At 36.8% G+C, this 22,169-nt stretch overlaps 1 protein-coding gene across 1 annotated transcript; it reads left to right on the forward strand.

Moving 5' to 3' along the window:
• Positions 560-2,802, forward strand: LOC109832238. Its single transcript, XM_020399665.1, has 4 exons — positions 560-1,184; positions 1,293-1,573; positions 1,678-2,038; positions 2,107-2,802. Exons 1-4 carry the CDS (start codon positions 664-666, stop codon positions 2,741-2,743), a joined length of 1,800 nt encoding a protein of 599 aa, XP_020255254.1. The 5' UTR covers positions 560-663; the 3' UTR covers positions 2,744-2,802.

Consider the following 22,169-nt stretch of genomic DNA (forward strand, 5'->3'; position numbering starts at 1 on the left):
TAGAACTAACACTCTACAGAATAGAACTAACACTGTGCAGATTAGAACTAACACTCTACAGAATAGAACTAACACTGTGCAGATTAGAACTAACACTCTACAGAATAGAACTAACACTGTGCAGATTAGAACTAACACTCTACAGAATAGAACTAACACTGTGCAGATTAGAACTAACACTCTACAGAATAGAACTAACACTGTGCAGATTAGAACTAACACTCTACAGAATAGAACTAACACTGTGCAGATTAGAACTAACACTCTACAGAATAGAACTAACACTGTGCAGATTAGAACTAACACTCTACAGAATAGAACTAACATGTTATAATTTTGAAATAGCTTGTTATAAAATAGAAATAACTTCGTTAAATTAGAACTAACCTTTAATGGCTATATTGTTTGTTCTAATAGCTATTATGTCAGTTCTAATCAATGCACTGTTAGCTCTAATGGTTATATTGTTAGTTCTTTTAGTTCTAATTGATTCTAACAGTAAGCAATTGTCGTTTTTGCTTTTTAGCTTTTGCTATTATCTGTTGATACTTCTATTATTTGTGCAGTTTAAAATCAAAAAGTGTAGACTGTGGCCCGTCGGCGTTGTTGACCACAAGTGTTCCAGATAAGAATCCCAATGACAATCCTTCCGGAGATGATGTCATGACGATTGATGACATGATTAGCAGATCAGAGAGGATTCCTGCTTGGTGGCACACAGCTTTAACCGGTGAGGGACAACGATTTGAAAGTACGAAGGAGTTAAGATTGGCCTTGCTATACTACTCCATGGCAAAAAAATTCGAATACGAGTTTGGGAAGAATGAACCGAAGCGTATTCGAGTGTTTTGTCGGTTTAAGGCAGCAAAAAATTGTCCGTGGATGTTATTTGCCTCTCCACCGAAAAATGATAATAGACTTGAAATCAAAAGGTTTGTGGACAATCACAGTTGTGGGCAGCATGGCAATAATGCTGGTCAATCTAGAGCCTCAAGGCGATTCATTGCTACCCAATTACAACCCACGTTAAAGGTTCGACCGGATATACGGCCTATTGACGTTCAAAAGGAGTTTCTAAGCTCGTATGGGATTAGGGTCGATTATAGTAAGATTTGGTGGGGTAAAGAAAGAGCACAAGAGAAATTATATGGTGATGCCCATGAGTCCTACGATCAATTACGATGGTAAATAGAAGATGATATATAACAAAAGACAAACTAATTTCCTTTATGTGACGTTGATTATACTAATTTTTCAATGTTGGTACTAACGCTTAATCTTCAATTTTCTAGGTATGTAGAAGAGGTCAAGAAGACAAACCCAGGTAGCTATATTCATGTTGAACAAAATGAGGGGAGGTTTACAAGGTTATTCATATGCTACGCCGCCTGCATAAATGGTTTTTTATACGGCTGTAGACCACTCTTATTTTTGGATGGTACCTTTCTTAAAGATCGATTCAAAGGCATACTCCTAAGCGCCGTAGCATATGATGGAAATCAGGGGATATTTCCATTGGCGTATTGTATATGCGATCAGGAAAATAATGTTAACTGGAAGTGGTTCTTACAAGGTTAGTTCTATCCCTAGCCATGTTAGTTCTGTTGCAGGTTATGATAATTCTAGCTCATTCATTGCTAACTCTAATTCGTGTATGGTAACCACAACTCTTTGTAGGTTTGTGGTCTATTCTCTATGAAAGGCCAGATCCATACAACCCTCCACACAAGCTAGTGATAATTTCAGATGCGGATAAGGGGATCAGAGAAGCAGTTAGAGAATTTTTTCCAGATTCTATACACTCTCGATGTGTGTTGCATCTAGTTGAGAACTTCAGGACAAAGTTGAAGGATTTGGGATTCAAATCAAAAGATACTCAGATCTTGGGTAATCTATTGCAATCTGCCTGTTACAAATATACTAGAGCAGAATGGAACGATTACATGGACGACATTAGACTGGTTGACGAAAGAGCTTACAATATTGTGATGAACTACGCTCCAGAAAACTGGGCCAATGCGTTTTTTCCTGGAGTTAGGTAAGTTATAAGCTATTTCATTACATGACTATTATAAGCCGCTTGACGAATTCCCTATTATGTTTCAGATATGGTCACGTTACATCAAATGTTGCAGAGTCATTCAACAAATGGATACATGAGGCTAGGCTACTACGGATACTTCAACTGGTAGAGCACATACGTAAACAGATTATGGTTCGTATGAATGAGCGACGAACCATGGCTGAAAGCTGGAATCAATTTCTTTGCCCCAAAGCTGAACTTGCTCTCAAAGAGAACATGGAAAATGGCCGTCCATTGGAGGTTCGTCAGTCCCACACAGGATTATTTGAGGTACAATCCCATAGATCTTGTCAAGTGGATCTAGACAATAAAACATGCACTTGCCGTGGGTGGGATGTAACCCGTGTCCCTTGCAAACATGCATGCGCATCCATTATGTTTATGAAAAGGGATGTCTACCAGTTCTGTGACTGGTTTATGACGGTTGAAGCCTTTAAAAAAAGCTACGAGCCAATCCTCTACCCTATCCCTGACTTTGAGAAGCGCATCGTGCCAAGGGATGAGATACAGATCCTACCTCCACTTACAACAAAAAGGAAAGGGAGAAATAAAACCAGGCGTATCAACAACAGAACTGTTTACACGCGGCCAGTAAAATGTTCTCGATGTCATATGGAAGGTCATAACCGTAAAACATGTAATGAATCTATAGCTGACTAAGTGTTTGATATGTTGAAGTGTTTTCGTCCCAGTATGCAACAAATATTTTGTTTTTTTCCGATTGAATGTTTACTCTTTGTTAATCGGGAACTAACATCAGCTTACACTAGATAAAAAGTTGTAAGTAACAAAACAACTATCATATTAGGCCTAACACGCTTAAAAGAATAGAACTAACATCTCAGTTATTCGATGCGCTCGAGGGGCTAGGAGTAACAAGCCAAAGAATAGAACTAACTTGGTATCAGATAGTACTAACATGTGCAGAAGCAGAACTGACTTGGATCGGAACAGATTACAGAATAGAACTAACACTCTACAGGATAGCACTAACACTCTACAGACTTGAACTAACACTGTGCAGAATAGAACTAACACTCTACAGAATAGAACTAACACTGTGCAGATTAGAACTAACACTCTACAGAATAGAACTAACACTGTGCAGATTAGAACTAACACTCTACAGAACAGAACTAACACTGTGCAGAATAGAACTAACACTCTACAGATTAGAACTAACACTTTACAGAACAGAAATAACTTGGTATAAATTAGAACTAACTTGGTATAAATTAGAACTAACTTGGTATAAATTAGAACTAACTTGGTATAAAATGAGAACAAACTTGGTATAAAATAGAACTAACTTTGTATAAATTAGATCTAACATTGTATAAAATAGAACTAACTTGGTATAAATTAGGTTTATAACGTTGTAAAAAATAGAACTATCTTGGTATAAATTAGAGCTAACGTGGTATAAATTAGATATAACGTGGTATAAATTAGGTTTATAACGTGATATAAAATAGAACTAACTTGGTATAAATTAGTAAATTAGATCTAACGTGGTATAAATGAGATATAACGTGGTATAAATTAGGTTTATAACTTGGTATAAAATAGAACTAACACAAATTAGATATAACGTGGTATAAATTAGATATAACGTGTAATAAAATAGAACTAACAAGCCATCACACGCTACAGACTTGAACTAACACTGTGCAGAATAGAACTAACACTCTACAGAATAGAACTAACACTGTGCAGATTAGAACTAACACTCTACAGAATAGAACTAACACTGTGCAGATTAGAACTAACACTCTACAGAATAGAACTAACACTGTGCAGATTAGAACTAACACTCTACAGAATAGAACTAACACTGTGCAGATTAGAACTAACACTCTACAGAATAGAACTAACACTGTGCAGATTAGAACTAACACTCTACAGAATAGAACTAACACTGTGCAGATTAGAACTAACACTCTACAGAATAGAACTAACACTGTGCAGATTAGAACTAACACTCTACAGAATAGAACTAACACTGTGCAGATTAGAACTAACACTCTACAGAATAGAACTAACACTGTGCAGATTAGAACTAACACTCTACAGAATAGAACTAACACTGTGCAGATTAGAACTAACACTCTACAGAATAGAACTAACACTGTGCAGATTAGAACTAACACTCTACAGAACAGAAATAACTTGGTATAAATTAGAACTAACTTGGTATAAAATGAGAACAAACTTGGTATAAAATAGAACTAACTTTGTATAAATTAGATCTAACATTGTATAAAATAGAACTAACTTGGTATAAATTAGGTTTATAACGTTGTAAAAAATAGAACTATCTTGGTATAAATTAGAGCTAACGTGGTATAAATTAGATATAACGTGGTATAAATTAGGTTTATAACGTGATATAAAATAGAACTAACTTGGTATAAATTAGAAATAACTTGGTATAAAATGAGATATAACGTGGTATAAATTAGGTTTATAACTTGGTATAAAATAAAACTAACACAAATTAGATATAACGTGGTATAAATTAGATATAACGTGTAATAAAATAGAACTAACAAGCCATCACAAGCTACAGATTAGAACGAACACTGTGCAGAATAGAACTAACACTCTACAGATTAGAACTAACACTGTGCAGATTAGAACTAACACTCTACAGAATAGAACTAACACTGTGCAGATTAGAACTAACACTCTACAGAATAGAACTAACACTGTGCAGATTAGAACTAACACTCTACAGAACAGAAATAACTTGGTATAAATTAGAACTAACTTGGTATAAAATGAGAACAAACTTGGTATAAAATAGAACTAACTTTGTATAAATTAGATCTAACATTGTATAAAATAGAACTAACTTGGTATAAATTAGGTTTATAACGTTGTAAAAAATAGAACTATCTTGGTATAAATTAGAGCTAACGTGGTATAAATTAGATATAACGTGGTATAAATTAGGTTTATAACGTGATATAAAATAGAACTAACTTGGTATAAATTAGGTTTATAACGTTGTAAAAAATAGAACTATCTTGGTATAAATTAGAGCTAACGTGGTATAAATTAGATATAACGTGGTATAAATTAGGTTTATAACGTGATATAAAATAGAACTAACACAAATTAGATATAACGTGGTATAAATTAGATCTAACGTGGTATAAATTAGGTTTATAACGTAGTAAAAAATAGATCTAACTTGGTATAAATTAGATCTAACGTGGTATAAATTAGGTTTATAACGTGGTATAAAATAGAACTAACTTGGTATAAATTAGAAATAACTTGGTATAAAATGAGATATAACGTGGTATAAATTAGGTTTATAACTTGGCATAAAATAGAACTAACATAAATTAGATATATAACGTGGTATAAATTAGATATAACGTGTAATAAAATAGAACTAACAAGCCATCACAAGCTACAGATTAGAACGAACACTGTGCAGAATAGAACTAACACTCTACAGATTAGAACTAACACTGTGCAGATTAGAACTAACACTCTACAGAATAGAACTAACACTGTGCAGATTAGAACTAACACTCTACAGAATAGAACTAACACTGTGCAGATTAGAACTAACACTCTACAGAACAGAAATAACTTGGTATAAATTAGAACTAACTTGGTATAAATTAGAACTAACTTGGTATAAAATGAGAACAAACTTGGTATAAAATAGACAACGTTGTTAGCCTCAGATCCTCTTTCCAACGGCGGAATCTGCCCTTAAATGTGCCCATATCTATCAAACCGAGTTCAATAGCTTGGGCAAGAACTTCATCGGATGGAAACTGCACCATGAAGCTGTTCCCTGCCGCCTCCTTGATTTGATGGGGCCATGTCCTAAGATTGAAGCGGTAGGCCAGCATCTCTCGGAGCTCCTGCACAGATGGACGGCCTCTATCAAGATTGAAGATGGCGTAAGAAGAAAGATGTCGTATGGTGCTGGAGGTGTTGGCCGGGACGGTAAGCATCATCGGAGGGGCACGAGCGGTAATTCCATGATGTCGACTACAAATGCAGTTTTTCCAGATTTCAGGTTTAAAATAAGTGACTGTTTATAGCCGTTTTGTGGACGTTAATTTGGTCAAGTTGTTAGAAACAAAGCTAGATTAGTTGCTCAATGTTATAATCAAATGTTGAATATCATTTCTTCATGATAATGTTTTGATGATAACAATTTATATTGTGTGTATACTAACTTTTATATGCAGATTTCAATATCAGAATATGAACAAGTGCAAGTGGATATCAAGGCATTTTGAAGTAAAGAAAATGAAGAACAAAAGATAATGTATTTGTATTTTTCTTTACTTAGAATATTTGTACAAGCCTTGATCACACACACGCACACACACACAATTTTAGAACACACTAACACAGGCTTAGTGTGTTGGTTAACTATAGAAATCCCCTATGTTAACCATTAGAATAATAGTTAAAACTTAATTATAAAAACTCATTATTTCTGAATTTTTGATCTTAATAGTCGACTAATTTGGATAGTAGTCGACTACTCATGTATATAACTCAAATACAAGTTTCTGTCTTTTTACAGTATAGTCGACTAATAGAGATTATAGTCGACTACTGAGATGTTTGACAGAAACATAAGTTTCTGTCTGTTTACAGTGTAGTCGACTACTAAACAATTTTTTGACTTCACAGAGTCTGTTTAGACTCAGTGTAGTCGACTACTATAACTTGTAGTCGACTACAAATGCAGTTTTTCCAGATTTCAGGTTTAAAATAAGTGACTGTTTATAGCCGTTTTGTGGACGTTAATTGGGTTTAAAATTATGTCATTTCAGAGGCTATAAATAGGTTTAAACATCAGAAAACAAGCACCAAGTTTTACACTTGCAAGATCAAACATTTTGTGCATATTCACTCTCTAATTTTCCAGATTTTCATGCTAAGTGTTTAGAAAAAGAAAGTTTCCAATATTGTCTTGGTTTCAATCATTCTTAGAGATTGTATAGACAATATTCAGAGAGTTAAAAGAATCCTAAGCCACTGCTACACTTCACTACACATTCAAGGCTTATAGGATCAATTGTGTTCTTGCTTCAAAAAGGATTTCTCTCGGGTTTGAGAGGGTTGATCTCTTGGTTTAGAGATTGGGTGGCAATTGGCATGGTCTTGTCAATTGGTGTTGCAATTTGCATGGTCTTGCAAATTGGTCAGGTTTGCTTTTGATTTTGTAAGGTTTCAAAATCATAGTGGAAATCTCAAGCGGGATTTGCTTGGGGACTGGATGTACACCGGGGAGGTGGAACCAGTATACATGCTTGTGTTTGTGATGTTCATTTTCTGAGATTGCCATTCTTTCTTTGCAATTTATAATCTACTTTGCATATATTCTAAAAGAACACTATTCACCCTCTTTCTAGTGTTCTAGTGTATCTATTTCAGATCCTACATTTGGTATCAGAGCAAGGTGAAAGATGGCATCAACAAATACATCACAATTCAAAGAGGGATATTCCACACAACGACCACCTCTATTCGATGGCACGAACTACAACTATTGGAAGTGCCGAATGAAGATTTACCTTCAATCAATTGGCTATGAACTTTGGAACGTCGTCGAAACGAAATATGAGAAGCCAACTACTCCTTTCACGGAATGGACTACATCTCAAAGGAACAATGCTAATTTGGATTCTAAAGCAATGAATGCCTTATTTTGTGCACTTGACAAGAATGAGTTCAATAGGGTGTCAACGGCCACATCCGCATATGATATTTGGCACAATGCTTTCAATGAATTATATGAAACATTTTTGAGATTAAAGGCTTCACATAATTTTCTTAAAGGTGAAAATAAAAGATTACTTGAAGAAATTTCTGATTTTAATTCTTCTACTATTTCTAATTCTCAAGTAATTGAATTGAAAGAGGAAAATAAATCCTTGCTTAAAGAAAATCATATTTTGACTAATGAGAATGTTTATCTAAAATCAGAATGCAATGATTTAAAAATCCGCATTAATGTTTTAGATAAAGATATTTCTTCTATTAAATTAAAATATGATGATATATGTTTGAATGTTAGTAAATTCAATAAAAGTAAAGAGAATTTGAATAATTTGCTCTCATTTCAAAAATCTTCAAACAATCATTTTGGCATTGGATTTGTTCCTAAGTATTTTATAAAGAATGATTATGTTTTGAAGAATAATAATAAGAATATTCATGCTAAACAAAATAAGTATATATGGATTCCTAAGAATTTGAATATTCATGATAGGAATTATTATATTTCATCTTATATTTATGAAGTTTGCAATTCAAAGAATTACACTTATGTTAACAAATGGAAACCAAATTCCAAGTGGATTTGGATTCCTAAGGGCTAATCCTAATGATATAATATAAAAGGGTACCAAAGTGCTTGATATTTTTATTAAGGTACCCAAGAAAAGAAATTTTTAATTAGAATTATGTTTATTTCTTTTTGCTAATGACAAAGGGGGAGTTATATAGAAAATTTTAATTTTAAATTTTTTACTAATGCTTTGATGCAGGGGGAGTAAAAGATTTTATTTAATGATTTCATGCAGGGGGATTAAAATTTTTATATCTTAATAACATATATTTGTCATCATCAAAAAGGGGGAGAATGTTAGGAATCTTGACCCCAAGATTAGTTTGTTTTGATGATAACAAATATTATATGTTATGTGTATTATGTGCTAACATTTGTTTTGCAGTATCAGAGCTATATCAACAATTATATTCAAAGAGATACTCAAGACATAGATGAGTTCAAGGCAAAATGAAACAAAGAAGAAGATATACTTTATTGTCAAAATGTAATTTTATATTTTCTTTGCTTAGAAATTTGTACAATCCTTGATCACTCATACACATGCACACACATAGTGTTAGAACACACTAACACATGCTTAGTGTGTTGGTTAACAATAGAAATCCCCTATGTTAGCCATTAGAGTTTATAGATATTAAGTGAGTCTTAAAATATTTCATTTACACCCCTTAGAAATTAGAATCTGGAAAAACTCAAAAGACCAAAGTTGTAGGTCTTTTCAAGAGCTTTCCAACAAATCTTAAATCACCTCATTCCGATATCGGATGAGAAAGTTATAGTTAAAATACTAAACAGAAAAAATTCCAGAATCTGAGTTTACAGTATAGTCGACTACTATGCCTTGTAGTCGACTACTAAACAATTTTCTGACTTCACAGAGTCTGTTTAGACTCAGTGTAGTCGACTACTATGACTTGTAGTCGACTACAAATACAGTTTTTCCAGATTTCAGGTTTAAAATAAGTGACTGTTTATAGCCGTTTTGTGGACGTTAATTGGGTTTAAAATTATGTCATTTCAGAGGCTATAAATAGGTTTAAACATCAGAAAACAAGAATATATGCAAAATACATTGATATTAATACATTGATATTAATTGAATAAATAATTTCACTTATATTACAAATCATATTATGAAAGTTATGGGAGCTGTCAGTTCTTCTCACGACAAAGTGATCAAAATTTGAAAGTGAGACATGTAAATCTTTAATAATTTGCTACGTTGATTAATTGGCTGGTACAATATATAAGAAGGACGGAGACAAAAGAAAATAAAATAAAAAATGAACTTTCAAGCCGGCAAGAAATTCGTAAAAGGGGCGGAGAGAAGAACCAAAAGCCACAAAATCGACAAGCTTTTTCTAGGTTGAGAGGCAGATCACATGAGGACAGACGAATGATATGTTCAAGGATACGACAGCAAGAAAAGGGTGAAAACTTTATGAATATATTATCAACTTTAAATCTAATGGACTCGTGGTCGGAGGAGGCACATTGCACACGTCTAACTATCGTTAGTGTTGTTGGATTTTTTTAGGGGCCGTTTGTTTGCTCAAAAAAGGAAGGAAAATGAACAAATGAAAACTAACAAGGGAGCCATTTAGATTTTTTTTGTTTCCAACCTTTTTCATTTTGTATGTTTGTTTCGTCATGGGTTTTTAAAGAAAAGAGGACGTGAAAAGGGGGTCCACGTCAGAAAAAGAAGAAATGTGTTTTCAGAGCTTTGAGGCCTGAAAACGGATGGAAATTTCAAGTCCCCGATTAAAAAAAGCACAGGGAACATATATCGAAGCGGCGGGCCTCGACCCGCGTTTCTTCCTAGCGTTATCTTCACCGCCTCCGACCTTTCTCCTTCCACCTCTTGCCTTGTTTCGCCATTGCTCTGATCCTTTCTCGCCATTTTCCCCTAGTTCACAAAAAATACTTACAGTAGGAGATGACCTTCGCGATCGACGAACTCTTGGATTTATTTCATGGGTTGCTGCTCCAGATCTAGCAGAAATCCGTGGATTTGGGATTTTATAATCTGTAAATTTCCTTCGCTTGTGCTTGTTAAGGTGCTCGTTAGATCTGCACCCGCTGAAGCCCGAATCCCCTCTGTTGTTGGGGTTTCCCTCACCGCATTCAATCTGAGGTTTGATCTCCATTTCTAGATCTCCTCCCTTGTAGATTAAACGGTCTAGGTTTATGATTTGCAGCATGCAACTAATTTTTACAATCTAACCTACTCTTTTAATCGGAGATTTGGCTTTTTAAGGTCTTAACTACTGCTGCAGGCAAATAATCGACCCGATTCATGTCTTTTTTGGTTAGAACTGTCCCCAATTGTTTATCGCGCTGAATGTATTATTCAGGATTTTTGACGCCTCAAATGAGCTTGAGATTTGTGATATTTAGGCGTTCATAAGAACTGATTAACCTATTTGTCGTCTACTTAATTTTTTTTACATATTAAATTACCTGAGACTTGGGGGTTCGTTGCTATGAGCATAGATTTACTTTTGTCTAAAGGTCGTATTTCAGTTGGTTATTTGGGGAGTCTATTTTGACAATCTGGTAATTGTCTGTTTCTGCTATCATCTGTTATCCCCAACATGCGCGCTTAAATTAGCCTACAGTTACCAGCTATTTTCCAGTTCTGCTGTATGATGAAGTTTTGCTATTTCCGCTGTATATTCATGTTTGTTCTAGAGCATAATATACATATTAAGTCAGGTTGGGGTCATTTATAACGGTTTGGTAATTATTTCGATGCATCAATACAATTAAGCAGTTGATAGTTCCAGATGAATTAAAATGAAACGTACAAGAAAAATGTGTTGTTCCCTAACACCACAGCAAATTAGTAAAATTAAAGTCCAAAGCACTACAATAGGCATTTCTTGAAGGGATTATTATGTATCTATTTTATTGGTTAATGTATAATTCTAACTGCTAAGCTAAATTTATAGATGGATGGTGATTACAGTGATGAAGAGAGCATTATAAGATTTTTGTACCAGGGCTGTATTTTCTGTCATGGTTCTAGTAGTCACTTTTTTGAGGAGAATGAAGTCCCTCCGCAGATCGATACGTTGTGGACCAAGTGCCGAAAGACTACGGCATAAAAAAACTAGGGCAGAGTTGATGCATCGTATATATCACGGTTATAGTGATAGTTGTCAAAACTTTGTTAGAATATGCTCTGGTGCTTTCATTAAGCTAGCAAAGATAATGAGGAAAAGACATCTCCTAGAGGACACAAGATTTATAAGCGTAGAGGAGCAACTTGCTATAACGTTGAATATATTGGGACACAAATCCAAAAATTGAACGATGAGAACGCAATTTATCCGATCCAGGGAGACAGTTAGTAGATACTTCAACAAAGTATTCAAAGTTATTTCCTACATACAAAGTCGATATATGAAACAGGCACCAAATGAAGTGCCTCAGGAGATCCTCAACAATCCATTCTTTTACCCTTTTTTCAAGGTATATCAACCACTCTACCAACTTATTGGAAATAATTATGTTAAGAAGTCATTTCTTACATTAACATAGCAATTTGTACTCTATAGGATTGTATAGGTATGATAGATGGGACACACGTGGATGCTATGCTACCTGCTTCACTTGTTGCGTATTTCAGAGGACGCAAAGGTGTCACACAAAATGTTCTTACGGCATGCACGCCAAACAAACTGTTTACTTATGTTTTAGCTGGGTGGGAGGGGTCGGCTAGTGATTATAGAATCCTCCAGGATACTCTATCTAGACCACAACCCTATGACTTACGGGTATACACTGGTAATAAGATCGTAAACTCAAACGTAATTGCTCATAAGCCTAATATTCCGCACCAATAACTGCCCGCACATATCTCCTTAACATACTTTGCATTATGTAGGCAAATACTTATTGTGCGATGCGGGCTACACAACCCAACCGGGTTTTATATCCCCGTATTGGGGTGTTCATTACCATCTAAAGGAATTCACGGGGAGGACACCTCAAAATAGAAGGGAGTTGTTCAATCTTAGACATTCCTCTTTAAGGTCAAGGATTGAAGCTACCTTTGGTATACTGAAGAATCGATTCAAGATTCTCACATCAAAACCCCACTATCCCTTCCAGTCCCAAGTCGACATTGTCTTGGCATGCACAGTCCTCCACAACTACATTGCAACAGTGAACCCAGACGATGACTTGCTCAATGAGACTGTCGACATCGAAGAGGATGATACTGATGAGACAATCCATGAAGAGAACAGTGTTATTGATTTCACATAGTCTCAAACAGTTAGAGAACAAGGTGCCTCCAAGGATGAGTGGAGATCTCACAAGGATCAAATCACGTTGGACATGTGGATTGACTATTGTACTAAATTTCGAAATGGTGATAGGGCGGAGTCTGCGATGTGATTTGATACTATCTCCTTTTACTTGTTATTAGTTGGTTATGTTTGTGGTTATTGTACCTTAATACATTGATGGTGTGCGCTAATACTATGTCTGTATGACTTTGCCACATTTATTTTGCACTTAGTTATTGTGGCTACGTTAACATGTGTTGTTAATATCCAATTGCGTGCATTCAATCTTGGTTTGGGCATCAATGTCCACTACGGTCTCTGATGGGTATTCTATAATCCACTTTAATGTCATCAACTATTTCTCTTACAAACGCATGCATGATGCTTTCCTAGTCGTGACTAACATTTGCTACTCTTTTCCATTCCTATCATTTTACATTGCCCACTTCATATTTTTTGTGACTAACATATGACTTGTCATGGTATAGGACATGACTGACCACTCGAATAAGGATGGGAATGAGTTGGCTAACCGTAGGGCCAGTGCGCACTCCTCAACCTCCAGGGCCGACCACCCTCGCCCGCGTGTCCGCCATGCGGTGGGTTCACTCACTCATTCAACCCCATATTCCAGCCAGCCTCCCCCTATGTGCCCTCACCCACAGTTTATCCAAATGTCCCGCATACCGATGGTAACCTTTTCCCTATGCCTCACCCCATTTCTTCTTACAAGCACATTCTCAGTAATGCCCCATCTTTGCCACAACATGTTCAAGGCTCCAATTCCTCTGGATACTTTTATTCTCCAATTAGTATTACAGGGACTACTTCTGATTCAGGTAGCAAAAAACGGTTGGAAAGGAATGAAGTAGTGGTCACTTCAGCCGGTACACCTAAAAAGGGCAAAGTTCTTGTCCATAAAAAAAGGAAAATTGCATCTGTTGACGTACCTACAACTACGGCTCCAACCAGATGGTAGACTGCTGCTCATGATGACGTGCTCATACCCTTCCTCGCTAATTTGGCAAGGTCTAGGCTTAAGCCATACAAAATTTTTAAGCAACATGCATTTGTAATGGCGGCTGCTGAAGTGAACAAGCAATTTGGTACTTCTTTTGTGACAAAAAATGTTGTTAACCATATAAAAACATTACGTTCTTAGTTTCAAGACATGCAGGCTACTCGCAACATCAGTGGTGCAGGCTGGGATGATGACTTGCAGACTATCATGTTGGATCCCGAGAGTTTTGATGCGTGGAATGAGGTAATTGCAGTGTGCATCTCATCAAAACATGGAATATTTTACTAACATATATTGATCATTTGTTCCACTATGGATGTTATTGATGCATGCAGGATAAAAATAAGAGAAGGTTTAAAGATTACATAAATAAGCCTCTAAAACATTACGAGAACCTATCTATCATATGTTGGGATGATCAAGCAAGGGGTAACTTTTCCAAGGCCTCTATGGAACAATTTGGTGGGCAGGTGGCAATCAACCTTGCAGATGATGACAATGAGGATGTTAGTACGCCTTCGCGTCAAAAGTCTCATCCCTCGATTAACTTTGTAGATGAGGATAATCAATCTCAAACCAACATCAATATAGCTTCCAGCAAGAAACTACCTTCGGCGAAAGGTCGCTTGAAAAGCCAGATTTCGACCGTGACATCATGCAACAAATGGTGGAGGAAGTTAAACACTTCTCCTTATCTCTCAACCTTGTTAACCGGCACTGGACTGAGAAATTGTCCACAGCCATCTTCAGGCCCAAAGAAACTTACCCCATAGAAGTCCTGGAGCAATTTTATGATACCACATTTGAAAATGAAACCAAAGCGAGGCATTTTATAGGTAAGAGTGACTTTGGCCAAAGGGTTTTGTTGGACAATTTCATGAAGATGCAAGGTGGGGAAGCTAGAATGGGGATGAAGGTAGGCTTTTACACGTAAGCTTTTATACAAACAATTAAACTTTATATCAACATTGTTGATTTCAACCTTGTTGATTTCTTGGTTATTTCGCAGGAACAGTTTGGGATGCAGCCATTTCTTACATATTATGCTCGCCAAAAACACATTTGCTATTATGTTGTTTAAACTCCAGTATCCGGTATGCTTGTAATATATTTTGCTCGCCAAAAACACATTTGCTATTATGTTGTTTAAACTCCAGTATCCGGTATGCTTGTAATATATTTGACAGCACTAGACCTTTAGCATTACGCACCTCCAGTCATGTGCTGGCTGCGTACCCTGACTTGACTCATTAACGTACTTTATATGTGTCCGTGCATGAATGCTGGTTTGTTATTTGGGCACTTAGGGCCATATTTGACCACGAAATAAGACTCTCACTTTTAGCTGACTGACTAAAATTTGTGCTAATAAACTGCTTCATGCACCAGTTCTAGCTTACTACTACATGTTTACACACTATTGTTTTCTTTACTGCTTCATGCACCAGTAGTTGCTTTCCCTTTGATATCGTTCAGGTTGTTAAACCAGATAACCTTAATGCATTCATCAACTGTCATCACTAGTTTGCAAACTCCAACCGAAACTGCTTGGTATTTTTCTAAGATCATTAGCATATTTTGTGGTTTGCCAGGGCCGTATGTGGGTAGTGTTGAATGTCATGTTTTATCATATTCTACATCGGTGCTTATGCAGCTCGTTTTCCTTTCATTGTTGCTTACTGGGTTGTGTACTGGGTTGTTAGACTATTTCGTTACTGCAATATGCACCAGTTCTAGTTGTTTTTTTGTATTGGTTCAGTTTGTTGAACAGGTTAAGATTGAAGATTTACTGAATTGCTTTCACTAGTTTGCCAACTCTAAACCTCACAACTTGTTACTTCTCTATTTTCGTTAGCATTTGGGTTCATGATTTGTCTTACCTTGATCTAAAACAGCTTGCAAACCAGACAGTATGTCATGTTGATTTATTTCTGAATTGTTTTACTTGTGTTTTCATGGGTCACTGGGTTCTCACAGAAATCCCCCCAACCACCCCCACCCCCACCCCCCTCTGTGTGATACATGTTTCACTTGTTTCACTTGACAGATTTTGGGTCTCCTATTTCACTTGAACCCCCCTGTGTGATACATGTTTCACTTGTTTCACTTGACAGATTTTGGGTCTCCTATTTCACTTGAACAAATTTGGGTCTATTCTCTTGGTTTACTTATTGTACTTGTTTTACTTGCTTTGCTTTTATTTCCTGTTTTGCCTCGGACCTTGTTGTGCAATGATGAATGTCAATATTTCTGAGATTCTAAACCAGTAAATATTGCATGCAATGATATGGCGAGACCTTCACAACTGGTAATTGTCGAGCTCAGAATTATAAGTATGTTGAGTGCAACCAACATTGTCATGCAATCGTTTACCGGTGATGAATATATGATGAAGTTTATGTATACCGGAGCACAATTACTTATCGTTCTCACAACTGCGTTGTCATGCTTCTATGGGATGACATTTACGTGGTTGTCAATGGTTGGCCATACATTGTTAACGATTGCCAGAAATTGGTGCATTGTGTGATATTTTCAAACCAGGACAAGCACATAGCAGTTTGTCTTTTATATCTTCAATGTGCATATTACAATGTTCACAATCACAAGGAAAATGCAGAATATCCCTAAGACAACGATACATTTCTTCAAGTATTCAACTTGTTGAATTGCATGCTTCAATTCTCTTCGCAAATGCTTTGATTCCAGCTCTTTCATTTCTAAAACTGATTGACGAGAGGCTTCATCTTTATTGGTTTCACTCGTTTTACTTTCATGCTCATCTTCGGCCCACCTAAAGAATTTGCATGATCTATTTGGATATTTGGCACAGCCCCGAAAATATTTGCCCTTGTTCAAACCACCTTTGCACAGCTTCAATGGTGTAGGTATGTTGCAAAAGCAATTTATCTCAGGAGATTTGATATGAGATCCCTGGGATGCAGCCATGGCTAAGCAATGATAGTGAATTAGGAGATTTTTGGGAATTTTATTTTGCAAAGTAAACCAATTTGAGGAGGCACATGTAAATGGAGCAAATGCCTTTGGTGCACCTATATAGGTGAATGGCATTTTTTACCGTTGGTTTGGTCAGCGTTGTTCAAGCTACCTTTTCAAAAATCTGCCCGTTGCTCAACATGCACCGTTGGGACATTTTCGTTGCTGTTGGGGCGATTAGCTTACCTGGGTGCTGTAATGGATCTCTTCTCTGGTGCTTTATTTATTGGTACATGTCATGTATAGGAGGTTGAAATGACAAAAGATAAGATGTTGATATTTTTCCGGCTTTGTGAAACAAACATGTGGAAACAAAAACTTACATTTCAATCCATTGATTTCATTATGAAACAAACAAAGAAAAGCAAATCAGGAAAACCCCAATGAAATGTTTAGAAATCATTTCTGATTTATATTTCTGTTTTCTGTATTTTTTAGGAAATGAACCAAACAGCCCCTAGTCAAAACCACTTTTTAAAAATGAGTATTCAAACTATGTATTTATTAATTACTAATATTTTTTAGAAATATTTAGTAACGTAGTAGAAAGTTAAAGTTTTGGTATTTTAAAAGGTCATGTGTTCGAGACTTGCCAACGATAAGCCGGTAATTATTTTTATTCAATTAATCTCTTATAAGTTCTAGTGGGCCATGGGTTGTGGGTCCGTCGGCTCGTGGGCCGTGGACAAATGGGCCGAGGATTGGACTAATCGGGCTAAGGCGCTAAGTGGCGCTTTGTAAGGCGTATTTTGTACTTCGCACGGAGGCATCAAGACTAGGTGACGCCACGTTGGCTATCTCGTAGCATGCTGGCGAGCCTCTCGTTCGTGCCTCGCGTTCGCAGCTCGGGCGAGCCTCGCGTTTGTGAGAGGGAAGGCGACCCTCGCGTTCACGCGTGGCTGGTAGCGACCCTCGCGTTGCATAGAAATACGACCCTCGCGTTAAGACGTTTCTACATACAATAATTAAAACTACATGCAATAATTACAACAATTAAGTCATTTGCTATTATATCATAATTGTCATTATGATTTATAACAGTCAAATGACCATTGAGCTAGCCTTAGAGGCCTATAAATAGTGCCCATTGGAGTAGCTCTTGGTATATACGAAAAACACATTGTAGTGTTTAAGTTGTTGTGCTGCTGCTGCAGAGTTTGAAAGCGTGCAAGCTTTAGTCTGTGTCCGAAGGAACAGAGCCCTGAACCAAAAAGTTTTTACAGATCAAAATATCTTTGTCTTAACCGAAATGTTCTTAAACCGAAAGATTTTAACAGATCAAGGAAATCTTTACCTGAACCGAAAGGTTTAACAGATCAAAGAGATATTTGCATTGACCGAAAGGTCTCATAGATCGAGAAGATCTTAACAATACTTGATCGGTGCACACCAGTATATTGTACTGCTGTTCTGAGAAGCAGTTTGGTCTTGGGATCCTTACATTGGAGTACGCCAAATATTACTTTAAGCACAACGTTTCATAAATGCACAACATCTAAGTTAAAAAAGTTTTAAAATATAGCACTTTAGCTCTCTAATAGATTTATCTGTTTTATTCCAGATTTAGCCACAAGCACCAACAATCTTAAAATAATATTTCTGATCTATAATGGATCTTGTGAGAATACTTGGAGTGGACTATCTTAAGTTAGAGAACTTTGACGAATCCAACTTTAACGCATGACGCTGAAAAGTGATTATCGAAATGCAACTCCTGAAAATCAACTATGTGGTTTTTGAGGAGAAACCCAACTCTGAAGAAGATTCTGAGTTTGAAGCCTCTTGGGCTAGAGATGATCACTTCTGCAGGAGTTATCTCCATAACTGCCTGGCCGATCATTTAGCGGATGCTTATACCAACAAACCATCTGCAAAGGAAATCTGGAATGCTTTGGATGACCGGTACAAGGATGAGGGGAAGCTGTCTAAGTCTCACCTCATTGACAAGTTTCTGGACTTTAAATTTGAAGATGACACTGAGGTTTTGCCTCAATTCAAAGAGCTTGAAAAGCTTGTTATGAAGCTGAAGGATAAAAAGATCAATCTTTATCAAATTTTCATTTATGGTACAATTGTAAACAAGCTTCCTCCATCTTAGATGTCATTCTTCACTGGCATTCGGAGAGGGAGACAGGTGACTTTGTCTGATTTGAAGATGCTCATTCGGATCGAGGATAATATTCGGACTCGCACGAAGAATGAGCTCCTTGCTAAGCAGAAAGCGTCTGCTAACATGATGGCTACTAACTCTGAGAATAGTACTAGTTCTTCTTTCAAGAAGAAGAAGAAGTCATTTAACAAAAAGAAGAATCAAAACCTTAAGAATCTAAATGTTCAGAAGAAAAAATTCAAGAAGAGTGGCAAATGCTTCAACTATGGGAAGCAAGGATATTTTGTTAAGGACTGCAAAGTATCAAAGAAGGGAACATCACATAATGTTAATCAAGTTAACAATTGTATGACTATGCTCTTTCAGATAACAACTCCTAACAACATCTCTGGTTGGTGATTAGACACAGGTGTCACCTGTCATGTCTGCTCTAACAGAGATTTGTTCTCTTCTTATGTTGCTGCTAAAGAGAACGTATAAATAACTGATCATTCTGTAGTACATGTTCTTAGAACTGGGACTGTGATGCTAACTCTCTCTTCAGGGAAGACTCTCACATTGAAGGATGTGAAACATGTTCCCTCAATTGCTAAAAACTTAATCTCTAGAAGCCTGCTATGTGATGCGTGTATGAGGCTGTATTTTTAAGGAGGAAAGTATGTGCTATCTTTTAAGAAAATATATTTTAGAAATGCATATCGTACTAATGGTATGTATAAGGTCAGTACTATTGTACCCAACTCAGTTATAAATAAAATATTCTCTTCTGCTTACTCCTCTGGGTTATGGCATAATAGACTAGGACATAAAAATTATAGAAGACCATCTAGCATGGAAAAGTTAGAATTACTTTCAAAATATGAGGGTAACAAACCTAAGAAGTGTGAAGTCTGCGCGCAAGCGAAGCTGAAAAGGAAGCCCTTTACAAGTGTAACAAGGAGTACCAACTTGTTAGATCTGATTCATTCAAAAACTTATGACTTCAAGAGCTTTGTCACTCGAAGCAACATGAAGTACTTCATCACCTTCATTGATGACTATTCTCGCTTCTGTCACGTTTACCTACTGAAATCTAAATATAGAGATTTCAGCAAGTTTGTCGAGTTTCGGACTCGTGTGGAGAAGCAGCTTGGATTCTAGGTAAAAAGACTTAAGAGCGACAAAGGAGGAGAGTACCAATCTAAGGAGTCGGAAGCATACTTCAAGGAGCATAGAATCATTGTTGAAACCACTGCTCCGTATTCTCCGCAATCTAATGAGATTACAGAAAGGAAGAATCACACATTGACCGAGATGGTGAATTCAATGCTAATCATATCTGGTCTACCAACCTGCTATTAGGGAGAGACTTTGCTGCTGACAAACTAGATTCTGAACAGAGTACCCTATTTTAAAACTGATAGTACTCTTAAAAAGTTATGGTTAGGATATCCAGATCTTTTGGATAGTCTTAAAGTGTGAGTGTGTCTCACATATATTCGAGTTCCAGATATCAGAAGGCTTAAGCTCAACCAAAGGCAAACATGTGTGTGTTTCTTGGCTTTATTAAAGATAGCGAAGCTTACAGATTTCTAGACCTCGGAACCAACTCCGTCATTGAAACTCAGGATACAGAATTCTTTGAGGACAAATTTATCAAGAATAAAGGTTTATTTCTCAAATATATACTAGAGAGTGCTGGTACGTCAAATGTGTAGGCGTTAAAAAATGCTGAAAGATATCCAAATACAGCTCAAGAGGAGATCATCCAAAGATCAAAAGAACATAAGGAACAGTGTAGACAGTCTCGGCAAGCGAGACAATGTTTACTATCTCGCCGTGCGAGACAGTGTTTACTGTCTCGCCGTGCGAGACAGTGTTTACTGTCTCGCACACGAGATAGNATAACTGTCAAAATAACGGAGTTTGAAACGTGGGAAGGTAGTTACGGTGGAAACCGCTGGGCAGTTGGGTTTTCCGAGACAGTGTTTACTGTCTCGGAACCCGAGACAGTAAACTCTGTCTCGGCCGCCGAGACAGCAAACACTGTCTCGGTCGCCGAGACAGCAAATGCTGTCTCGCGGGCACGTTTCCTCTAACTGTTCCTGGAGGCTATAAATACCCCCCTAGGATCATTACTGAAAGGAGCTGAGCATTTTGGAGCAGACAGAGCAGAGTACTTGAGCTTCTGGCAATTCCTTGAGATTCAAGCTTTGACTTGATCTTAAGAAGAACGATCGTCTTACTTTGATAAGATCTTCGTTTCAAATTCCTACTTCGATAAACGAAGGAAGAATCATTAAACCTCTCACAATCTGTGATTTGGTGGTCCACGAGTCAAAGCGCTCCCGGCACAGGCAAAGTCCCACAAAACAAGAATCGATGAACGATTTTCTTGTGTTATTTTCTCAAGAGTTGTAATTTTCACTTTATTGTGTAAAAGAAGTCTTATAAAAAGACTATCTATTTCGAATTTGTTATAATCGATCGAAGATATAATAAATTTCATAACAAAATTAACTTTTGACGAAAACAAACTGGCGACCACAGTGGGAGCCAGCGGCCTCGCTGCCGAGGCCGCAGTGTCGCAACCGATCAAGATCATGGTTAACAAAGAGATCGAATATGAGTTCGATCAGGCAAAATTCGAGGAATATTTGTCATCCTCATCCTCAAAGTCTTCCTCGCCTCATAAATGCAGGAAAATTTGACTGTTTCCCCTCACTCTAAAGAGTATACGAGTATAAACTGCTCCTCGATACTCAAATAGGTATATGAGTCTAAACTATTTCCCACTCTTGACGGGAAGTTCCTAGAGAATTTTTACATGTAATATTCTTAAGGATAACCCGGTCATGTAACTCGGTATGATGTTAGACCCAGTTTCGCGAAGAAAGCTGGGGGTGGATGGTTCATGTAACGGGAAGTTCTCGGAAGAATGCTATATATAATTTTATTAGGGATAACCCGATCATTATAAACAAAGTGATAAACACTACATCCCCACGGTGATTTCCGAATACTCTTTTGCTGAGATGAGATTCGATCACTTCTTTAGATCAATCTTCCCTCACAAAACTCCTATTTGGTCAGACCTTTAAACGGTTAGGACCAAAGCCAAAATTTCCTCTCGATTCGTTCTATGAACGAGAGGTCCACAAATTGAACGATCAAACCTTTAAACAGATAGAATCGTCTCAAACCCCTATTTGGTCAAACCTTTAAACAGTTAGGACCAAAGCCAAAATCTCCTCTCGATTCCCTCCATGAACGAGAGGTCCACAACTTGAGCGATCAAACATTTAAACAGTTAGGATCATATCAAACTCCCACTTGGTCAAACC

The sequence above is a fragment of the Asparagus officinalis genome, chromosome 3, assembly GCF_001876935.1.
Source record: "Asparagus officinalis chromosome 3, Aspof.V1, whole genome shotgun sequence".
In the NCBI taxonomy this organism is placed as follows: domain Eukaryota; kingdom Viridiplantae; phylum Streptophyta; class Magnoliopsida; order Asparagales; family Asparagaceae; genus Asparagus; species Asparagus officinalis.

Coding starts and splice junctions, on each gene's coding strand:
- LOC109832238 (XM_020399665.1), top strand. CDS start 664: ATGACGATTGATGACATGATTAGCAGATCAGAGAGGATTCCTGCTTGG. Junction 1,185..1,292: donor TCCTACGATCAATTACGATG/GTAAATAGAAGA, acceptor TCAATTTTCTAG/GTATGTAGAAGAGGTCAAGA. Junction 2,039..2,106: donor GCGTTTTTTCCTGGAGTTAG/GTAAGTTATAAG, acceptor ATTATGTTTCAG/ATATGGTCACGTTACATCAA.